This window comes from Agelaius phoeniceus, chromosome 8 (assembly GCF_051311805.1).
Source record: "Agelaius phoeniceus isolate bAgePho1 chromosome 8, bAgePho1.hap1, whole genome shotgun sequence".
Classification (NCBI taxonomy): Eukaryota; Metazoa; Chordata; class Aves; order Passeriformes; family Icteridae; genus Agelaius; species Agelaius phoeniceus.
In genome coordinates, this window is record NC_135272.1 from 34,730,340 (window position 1) to 34,742,737 (window position 12,398).

Consider the following 12,398-nt stretch of genomic DNA (forward strand, 5'->3'; position numbering starts at 1 on the left):
GTAAATATCTGCATGTGTACACATTACAAACACGTGTGTGTGTGTATTTACGGAAAAATAAAACAAGCCAGTTTCCCACAGTAGTTACATATCAAATGCACATTTCCACATTTCTAACAAGATGCGCAAATTTTAAATTTTAAGGTACCTCATCCAACACAGAATTTTCTTTAAGTGGATTAATCCTTAGAGTCTGAGTGTCACAAAAGGGGCTTTCCCAACAACCTCTCAGTAAATTTGAGATTTATCTATGTAATATAACATCAATCTTATGCCTCCTTTGGAACACAGGAAACATCTACACTCTGCATTTCTCCAGAGAGTTCTGTGCTTATTGTGGTGGTAACTGGAGGTCAATCTTCGCTCTGGTTGGGTGGTCAGAAGGTTGATGCCAGAGTTTAAAGCACTTCATTGCTTTGAAACCTTGTGCTGCTATGTAGGCTTTGAAAATGATCCTATTGTTCTTCTTTTTTTCCTTTCAAAGTGGCACCCAGAGTTTAAATATAACATGGAATCTCGTCAGGGAGTGGCTGTATTCAGAGGAGATTAATTATAGATGTGGGTGTAGAAAATTGCAAATGTGAATTGTGTTTTTCATACAATAAAAACTGTCCCTTTAAGTAAGCAACAGACTTGCTTAGAAAATCCTGTGATTTAAAAAGCCAGCCAAAAACCTCTTAAGTGTTACAACATGAACACAAAATATTAAAGTGAGGTTTGAGTTAATTAATACTTCTTCCCCTTTACAAAAATAGCTTTAACTTTTTGATTTGCTGATTGAAAGACTTTGTTTCCTGCTCGGTGCTTGTTGCTGAGAGCTGAGTGCCTTCCACACACACATAGCATGGTGTGAGCTCTGGAGAATCATGACTCCTCCACCCTGTATCCCAGCAAAAGCCCTAAAATACCAGTCTGGATGAGTTTGGCAGTGCTGGTGAAATGCCTACGCCTGTTGGTGAGAGTGTTGATGGATCCCAGTCCCCCAAGGGCTCTGATGTAGCTGCCATTCCCTAAGGGCCTCTCTCTCACCTAAAAGAGAGTGTTGCTCTTTCATGGGCTCTGCTTTGGCAGTGAGATTTATGGTAGGGAAAGGGAGACCTGGTTTATATTTTTAAATAAAAGCTGTGCCACCAGTCCAGTGAGAATTCTGACTTTCCAGATGTGAGGCCAACAGAGCTGCTGAATACAAGTTCAGAGATTTTTAACCCCAAATTTAGTCTTGTTGGCTGGGAAAGAGTCTGGTAGGACCCTGCTAGTTCCCTGAGTCAGCAGTGTTCAGGAAAAACTGGGGGGAATAGTATATCATTAAACCAATATTTTAACCACAGCTTTGAAGGAAAAGCTGTGAAATCTTCACATCTTATGTAGTAATTCAACATAATTTTTTTGCAGCAACAAAAAACCCAAAAAAGCTGTAAGGCTTTGGAAAGGTATTATATAGGCAAATATCAGTATCTGCATTACCTTCAAGTATGCAGCTTGTAGGTCCTGAGCTGTTCACTGTCTTTTTGGTTGGTGGCTTTGGGGATTGGTGTCTTCCTCCAAACTTGCACGCTTGCTGCAAAGAGAAATCTTTTCTACTAAATCCTTTTTGTTGGAAACTATTTGGAAGAGCTATTTTCTGACACTGAATTTTTCTTGAGGAAAAAGAAAACATCCAAGTAATTTTTTGAACAGTAACTTTTAAGGTTTGAGGTCTGGAGTTTAATCCTATTTCAACTATGAAATATGACAAAATTGCTACTAGCCCTAGTGTGAACAAATATTGGCCTTTCATCATGATATTGGATCATTCTTATTTGTACTCATATTTTTTTCTCCTCAGCTTTAGTGAAGATTTCAAAGTAGGGAGAAAGCTTTGCTTTTGCTGTGGTGTTTAACTTCCTTCAAAAAAATCTAAATGGCAGCCAGACTACTTTTAATTATTTATGATAAATAGAAGTGTTACCCATAGCATAGGAAGGCTGAAGCTGGTAGTATTGCTAACTCTGATTACAGTAATTTCCTTGTTACCTTTATTGAATAGGTTTAAATCTTCAGACATGCAAAGACTGAAAGTCAAGACCGTTCCCAACTGGGAATGTGTCTGCTACTTGTCCCAAACAGGCTTCCCCACCTGTCTTCTTTGTTTGGCCTGTTTAATGTTTTGTTGGAAGATGAAAACCCTTTTCAGGCAAGAGTCAAATTGCACAGCTTGCTAAGACAATGGGTTTGGGCAGGCAGGAATTTCATAGGCTTTGGGTCAAAGGCAATAATCATAAAAAGTAATGTGTTGTAAATGTTAGGGACTTGGGGTTTGCATGGCTGGGTGGCTGGAGCAGCCCCTGACAGGTTTTGCTGTGTGTACCTGCAATTAAAGAGCTGTTGAAGAGCTGAAAGGAGGGGAGTGCAGTCAGGACAACCCCAGACTCTCTCACTCTGAGCTTTGCAGCCCACCTGGCCCAGAGATGGACTGAGGGACAGCAGGGGCAGCTCCTCCACACCAGCCTGAGCTCAGACCCCTGCCCTGACTCCTTTTAGCAAATGCTCAGCAGGGGCAGCATCTTGTACACTTCATACATTTCAAGACTCAATGATCAGATGTCACTTTTCTTCTTCTCTTTCTTGAGAAGCATTCCTTTAGGACAAATTGTCCCTGTTTCCCCCAAGCAGCCAAATACAGCAAGCAGGCAGAGACATGTTTCCTAAATGCCAGTGGTAGATGTGGATCCAACATTCTGGTTCTGCTTCCAAGGCTGTGGATTAATGGATATGGCATTACCATAATAGAGCAGAGAATAATTATAGGTTTCCTATTGCTCTGTGATAACCTCCACTGTATTTTAGGCTCTTGCAGCGCCAGTGCCCAGTTCTGTTCTTGGATGCTGGGAGTATGTGTGCTGGGTATTAAATTTTTTTGCCTGGAACATTTTTGCACAAACCACAGTCAGATCTGTGACTGTGTCAGAGCTGTAAATTGCTTGCTTTTGTGAAAAGCCTTGAGACTGTGGGGTGCATAATTTGGGAGGACATTGGCAGCCTGGCCCAGATGTCAATATGTGGAGACGTTCATTTGAGCAGAATCTACGCCCTGGTTTACAATTTGAATTCAAAATCTGTTTTAAATTTAAACTTTGTAGAACAAAAGAAAAATCATTTGATGTTGTGACAGTCACACTCCATTGTTTCAGGTCTCCTGCTTGCGTTCACAACGTCATAAAGCTTTCTTAGCTTTTGATTCTTTGTAGCTTTAAATAAATCTGCCCCACAGACCACAGACAGTTACTTTATCCTAGTGCATGCTATTCCTTTTGGGATCTAGCTGTACCCTATCCTTGCTTCTGGAGGATTTAGCTTTGGCACAGCCCTCAGCAGGTGCAGCTGGCTTTAGTTCAGTGATCCAGTGATTGAACTGCTGCGCTGTTAATGATGCCTACAAAATTAATTAAGTTCATGAGTTTAGGTTCATTTCTGAGCAGTTGGGATGAATGGAGCAGATCCTTTTGCTTTGGAATTGAGAACAAAGCTGCCATTCACCTCAGGATGCCCCAGCCAGGGGTTCTCTGCCTTTCAAGCTGGTGGCTGACTCATTTTCCAGGCAAACTAATCTTGTACCAGCCCTCTGGAATGGAAGGTCATGTAGAAATGCCTTATGGGGCATTTCTTTTCAGGCAAAAAACTGTTTTAGTTACTTTTAGTTGATAGGACTTACCTATCAACCTATACTCAAAATAGTGATGACTTCTGCAAGACAACTGCAGTTAAGGAGTAGCACCCAGGATTATTTTCATAGCAGGTGCTGTCCCAGGCAGGGCAGGCTCTCTGCAGGTTTGGGAATCATATCTGTGCTGGCTTTATCCCTTTTGGAGTGTGGGAGATGTGGCAACAAAGAAAGGACCAAAGTGTAAAGCTCTGGTGACTCCTAAGTAGTTGTGGAGAAGTTTTTTGTGACTTTTATCTTTTGGATACATTTTTATGCTGATAACTTAGAGCATGCAGTAATTCCCATTTTCAATGAATGCATCTGATTTCCTTTTCTCCATGAAGTACAACAGAGTGAGAGAAAATACTCAGATGGGCAGATAATGTGGGAAGAGTCATAAAGAAACAAATTTTGATCACAAGTCCAGTTGGCCTGGACCCTTTTGTAGGTTAGTTGCTTCCAGACAGCATCTTGGGAATTACAAGTGTGTGTTCACAGACTCTCTGTGTTTTTAAGACTGCTGAGATTCTGTTTATGCAGGACTTCAGCACATCCAGTTAGTCCTCAGCAAGAAACTCAGATGAAACTCTAAACACAATCATTTTCCTGTTAAAAATCTGGTTTAAATAAAATAAAAATTTTCCATGCACAACAGTTGGGGTTTTTTTCAGTAGGAATATTCTAAGCAAAACTTTTTGTTCTGAACAGAGAAAGGAAATCCTTCATTTCATTGTGCTGGGAATATGCTTGAGGAAAAGTGTCTCCAAACTCATGGTATTTCAGACTGGCTACATATGGCTTGTGCTACTGAGGGGTTCCATGTATGGCTCCTCAATGCTGTAGTGGATATCCAGCAGTCAGGAGAGGGCTCTTCCCTCTGGGATTGCCTCTTTTCTGCCCCTTTGAACCCAGCTGATCCTGGGAGTAAAGTAAGAGGAGCTTTTGCTTCAACCCATCTGGTTCATCCAGCTTCAGCCAGCACAAGTCTGGTGTTTATGGCCAAATAATTGAGGCAATGCTTCCAAATAGGAAAAATTGAATATACCACAGCAGATATCAGTACTGTTTCTGTTTCATGTCTGCCCTTCATCTCATCAAAGTTAGGAGTTCTATGAAATACAAAATTTTCTCATAGTGGAGACTTTCTTTGTAGGTGTACTGATTTGGTTCCTCAGGTGGTTCTTTCCCACAGTGTCTTTCTGGTTGGAGCTTTCCCAAGTTAGGAGTTGTGCTACCCCCTTTACAGGGTGATTCTCTGGGGGAGAATTTCTGAGTGATTTCCTATGAAGTCAATATATATAAATATATAAATAAATATGTATAATCTGCATGTATACCATTGGCTTCAGCAGTGATAGGCCGTGAATGAGCTGTTCTCTCTGCATGTGCACAGAGCTCTCTAGGACATACAGACTGAGCACCTCATCAGGTGAGGGGCAAGGCTTTGAGTTCAACCCATCCAGGCATTTGGTGGTGTTAATCCATCATGGCCATCACAAAGAAATCCTTTCCTTTGGACTGTTATCTCAGAGAGCAGAATGCCTTTCTGCAGTATGACACTTTCTCTGTGATATTAGGAATTTGCATGAAGCCATATCGTTCCATTAAACACCTACTTTTTGAGAGGCAGCAAGAGCGGAAGAAAGAGATTGAATCCCAGAGAAGTGTAAATGCTCAGACTGTATTTAAAACAAGCATTTTGAGTTTCTTGCTGTGGCCATGAAAATAAAAACCTGCCAACATAATGTGTTAGTGTTTTAGCTCAGATCTGAGATCGGTTTTCATAACGGAACCTTCCACTTAAGGATCTGCCAGCCAATTCATTTGGGAAGAGTTGTCTTTCCCACTTCATTTTCCATACTGTGTTAAAAATTCAACCAGAACTCCTCTGTTTATGCTTGTTCTGTGAGCACTTTGCATTTTTGCATCTCCAAGATGTGTTCAGTGCAGCCGTATCCTGCCAGAGAGTTGAGATCTGCTGGAATTCTGTGGATTGGCAGGGGGGGATCTCTCCCCATCCCCAGTGATTCCATGGGCCTGTGTGTGTGCTGTGCTCCCTCCACAGAGGGAGCTGTGTGGGACAGCAGGCCCCTGGTTAAAGCATGTTCCTTGGAGCCTTTCTCAGGGTGTGGCATTAGTTCAGAGCTTCAATCTAATTAGAAAAAGACATATTCGGTTTTGATGATAATTTGTTATGATTTGGTATTTCCCATATTTGGGAAAACTTGATGCATTGTTTTTCGCTCTTTATGTCTAAATTTTTCCTAAACTGATGAAGTGCTTTTTATTTCAAATACCCTGTCTTTATTTTTCCTTTTAACGAGAGGTTTGAACCAATTTGGGGAAAATGTTTATTTTTTCCCAGTATTTTCTTCAGCCTAGAATTTATTTATTCACCCAATTTTTGTCAAAGGTCCTAATTAGATTTCTGTGTCTGGCTTTTAAATCCTTGGAAATTGGAATTCCTTATATCAACATTGTCATTGCTGTAGTTACAGGTCATGTGCTTTTTCTGTTTTCAAACCAGACACTGAGTTGAAATGGTGTGGTCTATTCTTAAACTATTAGGAAGGAAAAAAAAGGGGGTGGGGGTGTCAGAGATGTTTTAAGAGTAGTCCTGAAATAATCTTTGCATTTATTGACTGCAGAGATTATTTATTTATTTATTTCCCTATTTATTTATAGGGATATAAATAGTTAACTAATGTCTTTTTTCCCCCCCCAAAATATGTCATGTTAATTATTCTCTTGCAGCAAAGAGCAACCAGCACACCTTTACAACCAATGGGATGTGAATCACCATCACTTCTCCTCTGGTTGCAAAAACTCCAGTACAACAGGATGGAAAGAAACATAAGGCATTTAAAATACACATTTCTGTCCCAGATAAGAAAGTGGGAGTTTAGAGAGTCTATGAAACCATCCCATCTTCTGCTCAGTGTCACATAAGAGGATGTTGCTTCTTGTTGTAGGCCCTCCAAAACATAAAATAGATATCCCAGACAGTTTTCCAGCTGTATGGAAAGACTTTTCCTGTTCTTTGGCTTTTCTCTGTCTACAGTATCAGTAGCTATGAGCTCTTAACTTTGGTTTGCAGATAGGAAATAAAAATAGCTTCTCTTTTTCTGCTCAAGGCAAGGTTGAATGGGGCTTGGAGCAACCTGGGCTAGTGGAAGGTGTCCCTGCCCATGGCAGTGGTTTGGAACAAGATGAGTTTTAAGGTCCCTGCCAGCCCAACCCATTCTGTGATTCATATTTCAGTCCCTGGATAGTATTCTTGGATGAAAGGGAAGATTTCCTTCTACTCCAGAAAATAATTTTGAAGAGAGAAATTTTATTTGGTTTTTACTTAGGCAAAACTGCAAGAAAAACTCAAGTGCTTCAGTAAAAGTGAGTTTGCTTTGAAGATACATGTTCAAATTGTACCACCCTAATGAAGAGAATATGTCTGTGTAAGCTCACCTTGGCTAAACATGAGTCACAAATAAGCTGTCTTGTAAAACATCAAAGAAAATCCACCTCTGAGTAGGATTTCTCTTTGAGAACAGTTATGATGATGTTCTTCCCTGAGATGCATTTGAGCTGTGTTGCACTTGCTGGTACTGTGGTATTCCCAGGACTGCACAGAGCTGCAGTTTTCAGTGATATTTAGCATTTTTAATACCTTTTAGTTGACTGACTTTTCAAGCACAGTTTAGTACTGATTTTTGGAGATGATTCTTAGTGTTCAGATAGAAAACAGCCCATGTAATACTAAATCATCAGGAGCATTGTTCATGCTTTGGGGAGGAATATATTTGGGGATATTGATAAAAACCCTTCTGTGTGTTAGGACAGACTTTGCTGTGAGAGTTCTTGTCCTCTGTGTCCTTCTGCTCCTGCCTGTTCCCCTTGCTGCTGTCCTGGCACAGCAGACTTTAACATCAGCTTCTCAGAAATCAGACTTGTGCATCTGTCCCCATCATCCAGATTTCCTGGGAACTGCAATTCAGTTGTGAGGGAAGTAACACAGATTTTTCCTAAGGACAGACTGTGCAAAGCAGCCATGTAGGCTGGAAGAGCAGCACTCTGAGCTGCCTGCTCCAGAGCTGCTGTGCTCCTGCCCTGCTCTCCCCCAGGCACATGCACAGCCTGTTATTTGACTGATTTATGCACTGAAGTGGCCAGACCAGGAGTTGTTTCAGCAGAGAAGAATCTTAAACACAAGGTCCTTTTAAGGTCCTCAAGACGTGCACTCCAAACAGTAACCAGTTTTTTTTTTTTTTTAATGTGAGCATTCTGCTGGAGTTTCTGACCAGTGGAGAAGAGATCTTTTTGCAGGGACTTGTTTCTAGTCACAAGTTTAAACCCAAACACGTTCATTTGCCTGACTCTGTGCTTATATTGTCTCTTTTTTAGGTCTCTCTGTACAGTAGTGTGCAAGTGGACATACACGTCAGATAGAGGTTGGGATGACAGTTTCTGGAAAATGATTGGTTTGGAAGATCTGGTGAAGGATAAGTATGAAAAAATAGGTATATCAGGGTTGGGGTTTAATATACACCTATATTCATATTAATAAATATACATATATATCCATATTAATAAATATATGTCAGTATTAATTAATATTCACATATATTAATATTAATAAATATAAATATGTATTAAAATTAATTAAAATATATATATAAAAGACAGAAATATATGAGATGGGGCTTTGAACAACCTGGTCTAGTGGAAGGTGTCCCTGCCCATGGCAAGGGGGTGAAATGAGATGAGCTTTAAGGTCCCTCCCAACCCAACCCATTCTCTGATTCTATGAATAAAAGACATATACATATGAAAAGATATTTTGCTGTATTATTGTGAATGTCAGCAGCTTCAAATGGGTTGCTGAGATGCCCATAGAGAACAGATTTCCTAAGTGCATTTTTTACTTTGCATTGTTGTGGGAAACTGTTTAAATTTTTTATCTCCTACCCTGGAAGGCCTTTTTGTACTGCTCAGTCTCAACAATAGAGGAGTAAAAAGGAGCCCCAGCAACTGATGACATGAAGGACACACTCTATATGGGTATATTGGATAGCAGGCAAAAAAAGCTACAATATAGTAATTTTTTAGCTCTTACTGATAGTCTGATTTGTGACCTGTACCCATCTCCCTTATAGTCATTTTCAAAAAAAAGTGCTACTTCTGCTTGTTGTTATCTTTATACATTTTTTTTCACTCTCAGAGCCCAAGTTTAATTAGAATAGTAGCCTTGCTAATAGCAGTTCCTACAGCAGATATTCATTAAAAGTCCATAACATTAATATACCAGAAAATTTCCAGGATAACTTTATTAGACTTTCCCTGTTAACTTAATGGACTTTTAATGGATGTCCTAAGCAGACATGTCATTAACAAGAATATTACCAGACATGAATTAAAATATGCTCATTCATCAAAGTTAATTATCTGAAATTTCCTTTGATTTTTTTTTTTTTTTAATGTCGAGCACTTTGAACAAGTTTGTACAGCAGTTTAAATGCAGCAACATGAAATGGAAATGGTGGAGGAAGGATTGTAGTGAAAAGAAATGTAATGAAATCTATAAACTTTTCTGATCATCACATAATCTGCTATCAGTCATTTCTGGGTTATCAGAAAATGGTACTTGAAAGCTTCCTTGAATAGATTTCAGCTTTTCTCCTGCAAAGGAAACTGCTTATGCAGAGGTACAAAACCTACCAGGAGAATGAGGCTTTCAACTTCCTGAGGTTTTGGGTTGAATACAGTTCTTACAACATCTGTCACTTGTGGCTTTTAGCAAATCTTCAACAAGTTAAAATAAGACTTGCAATAAATACATGTTTTTACCAGAAAATTGAACATCTTGCCAGCTGGTGGTATCATGGAAGGGTATTTTAAAAATAAATTATTTATGAAGTGCAAGCTAAGGCTTGAATACAATATTTATGCAATGCACTTCAAGGACAGTGCAAAGCAATTTGCCATTTTAAGTAACAACATGCATGTTTTAAATGATAAAGTAGCCATTAATAAAAGGGGCCTTTTGTTGTGATGGGAGCCTCATAACACTGGCCTATATATGGCTCAACATTCATTAAGAGAGAAACCATCAATTCCCAGTATCAGGCTTCCATGTTAGTTAAAACACAACGTTTACAAAATAAATCACTAAGTTATCTTCTGGTGATATGCTCCTTGCAAGACAGAAGTGTTTCTTGTGAGTTACTGGTGGAAGAGTCTAGTTCCATGAAAGACTGTGGGAGTTTTTAAAGAAAGGAACCATAGAATCCCTGAGAGGCTCTTGGCTGGAGTTGGAGAAGCACAGCCTGACCTCCAAAACTGCACCAAACCTTAGGGCAGAACTTGTAGCTTTTGCTCACCTTGAGAAATCCTTTTGGTTTTCAGATTCTGGGGCCGATTCCCTCAGGTGAATCCACAGCATAAGACAATTTCTATTTGCATAATAATGCTGAAACCTGGCCCTAGGGAGAATATGAGCTTATTTCCCTGACCATTTGTCTAACCCTGCCTTTTTCAAAAGGCAAGGTGTTGCTTTTGTTATCATTAGCAGTGTGATAACATCACAGAAAGCAGCAGAGTGTCCTTCATCCCTGTGTCTGTGCAGAGGGAATGAGGAGCTCGCTGCCCCAGCTTGGAACCCAGACAGGCACCACTCCATTCCTTTGGGTTTCTCTCCTGCCCTGTCCTTCTTGGAGTCTCTAGGAAGGGTGCAGAAGGAGTCAAAGCAAAGCACTTCACCCTGCCCAGGAGCTGCTCCATGGTGGTGTGTCCCAGGGAAGTGCTTTGCTTTCTGCCACCCTGAGATCTTACCAGTGTCCCTGGGTGTGGGGAATGGGAATGGTGTTCCAATGAGAGCTGGGGGCTTTGCTTGTTTTAATGTCTTCAGTGGTGTTGGACTTGAGAGGAGCACTCTGAATCAGCTCAGCTTTCCTCAAATTAATCAGGATAGATTAATCCAGGTAGATGCACCTACCAGGAAGGTGATGCTCAGCCCCTGAGCAAACTGTAGCTGGAATGGTCCTGGGGAGTGGGAGATTCCTTCCCACACATCCCACAGTGTCAGGACTGGGGGTGAGGCACCATCCTTGCAGCCACAGCATCCCACCTTGCACCAACTCAGCTCAAACACAACAAGCTGTGTTTGCAGCAGTGCTGCTCACAGGGGAACAGCCTCAGCTGCTGGAAGTTCATCCCCTTATCCCAAGGGAAGGCCTCTCTGGACAGTGTGTGCCTCCAGGAGGAGCATCAGAGCCTGCCATGGCTGACAGGGAAGGATGGGAAGCAGGGCACTGAGCTGCCCTGCAGATAAAGGAGCTCAAACTTGTCAGATAACCCAGGCAGGAGGAGGGTGAAGGGAGGTTGTACATGCTCAAAACCTCCTCCTAAAATGAAAACAAAACCAAAAACCTGACAGGGCTGAACTAATTCTGGTGGAATTTCCTCTTCTGTTCTCAAGCTGCTCTAAGCCCGTGTCTGTCTGCTCAAGGCTTGTTTAGCTCAAAGGCAAGGATGTATTTTAGTGCCTGCACGTTCCCCTTGTAAAGAGAGATAATGGCCTTTTTCTCATGTATCTCTTCTGAAAGACAGCAAGGCTCTGAATTATCATTTCTTTTAAGCAAAGCAAAATGTCACAAGATAAAATTAGAAAAATTTTCTGACTGTAACAAAAGTAAGTACAAAGTTTACCAGTTTCAAATATGTAGAAAAGCTATGTTTGTCTTGTTGGGGTTTTTTTCCCCAATCTCTACTGAAATCATTATTATTTCCATTCAGAGGGAACCAAAGATGAATAACTACAAATAGATTTTTTTTTTCATTTGTAAGTATCTTTAACTTTCATGCCACTGGAAATTCTTATAGAAATTACCCAAGAACAACTTCTTTAGGGTACATATTTCTATATTCTGGTAAATACGCTTTTAAGCATCACTTTTAAAGCTCCTTGCCCTTTAAAAATACATTTACTGTAATCAGAGTGCTGTGGTTCCAGGGAGTACACTCCTCTTGGTTTCAGTTTAACTTAACATATGACCTTGTTGATAAGGGTGACCCTCACATCTGACCTTTAGGATCTTCCACAAACCTTTCCCATATCAGGGCGTGGGTTCACATCTGAAAACTCCCAGGCCTTTGACATTTTCTGTTTCTCAGAGCAGACTAACCTTTCAGGGAATCCACATAACAAGTTGTTTGGGATCCCTTCTGTACATCAGGAATTTACTGATCAGGCTTGTGAAGGTAAAGAGTCTTTATCTGGAGATACTGAAAAATTTATTGATGCCATTAATTTGCTCACCAAGAGAGTGGAAGATGACTTGTATTCAAACCACTGTGAAAGTGTTGTGTACTAGAGGCATTAGCATTTATCTGCTGTGGTAAAAGCACATGATGAGTATCTCTTTGTGGTATTATAAAACCTAGAAAGACATTAACAATTCTGTTAAAATTTCATGTACTATAGAGCTCCTAGGATACTGGAGCATACATTCCATTTGGAGAAAAATGCCTGATAAATTTTCACCACAGCCTTCTACTTCAGGGCCTACTTAAGGGACCAAATAATGATTTTTTTATTGAATGGTAATATTTCATACCAGGTCTTTTTTGGATTGAAGATGGTGGCTTTGTGTGAGAGAGCATTGTGGGTACTGCAGGATAGGTTCTACTGATCTTATAGGTTTTGTAGCTTTTGTAAAGGGCA

At 40.4% G+C, this 12,398-nt stretch overlaps 1 protein-coding gene across 5 annotated transcripts in view; it reads left to right on the forward strand.

The window, feature by feature from the left end:
- FGGY (FGGY carbohydrate kinase domain containing) overlaps nt 1-12,398 on the forward strand; it is a 290,561-nt gene that overhangs the window by 194,455 nt on the left and 83,708 nt on the right. For all 5 annotated transcript variants that reach the window (XM_077182576.1, XM_077182579.1, XM_077182575.1 and 2 more), the window contains one exon: nt 8,081-8,196. In XM_077182576.1, coding sequence (XP_077038691.1) covers nt 8,081-8,196 — 116 coding nt within the window. The remainder of the gene's footprint in view (nt 1-8,080; nt 8,197-12,398) is intronic.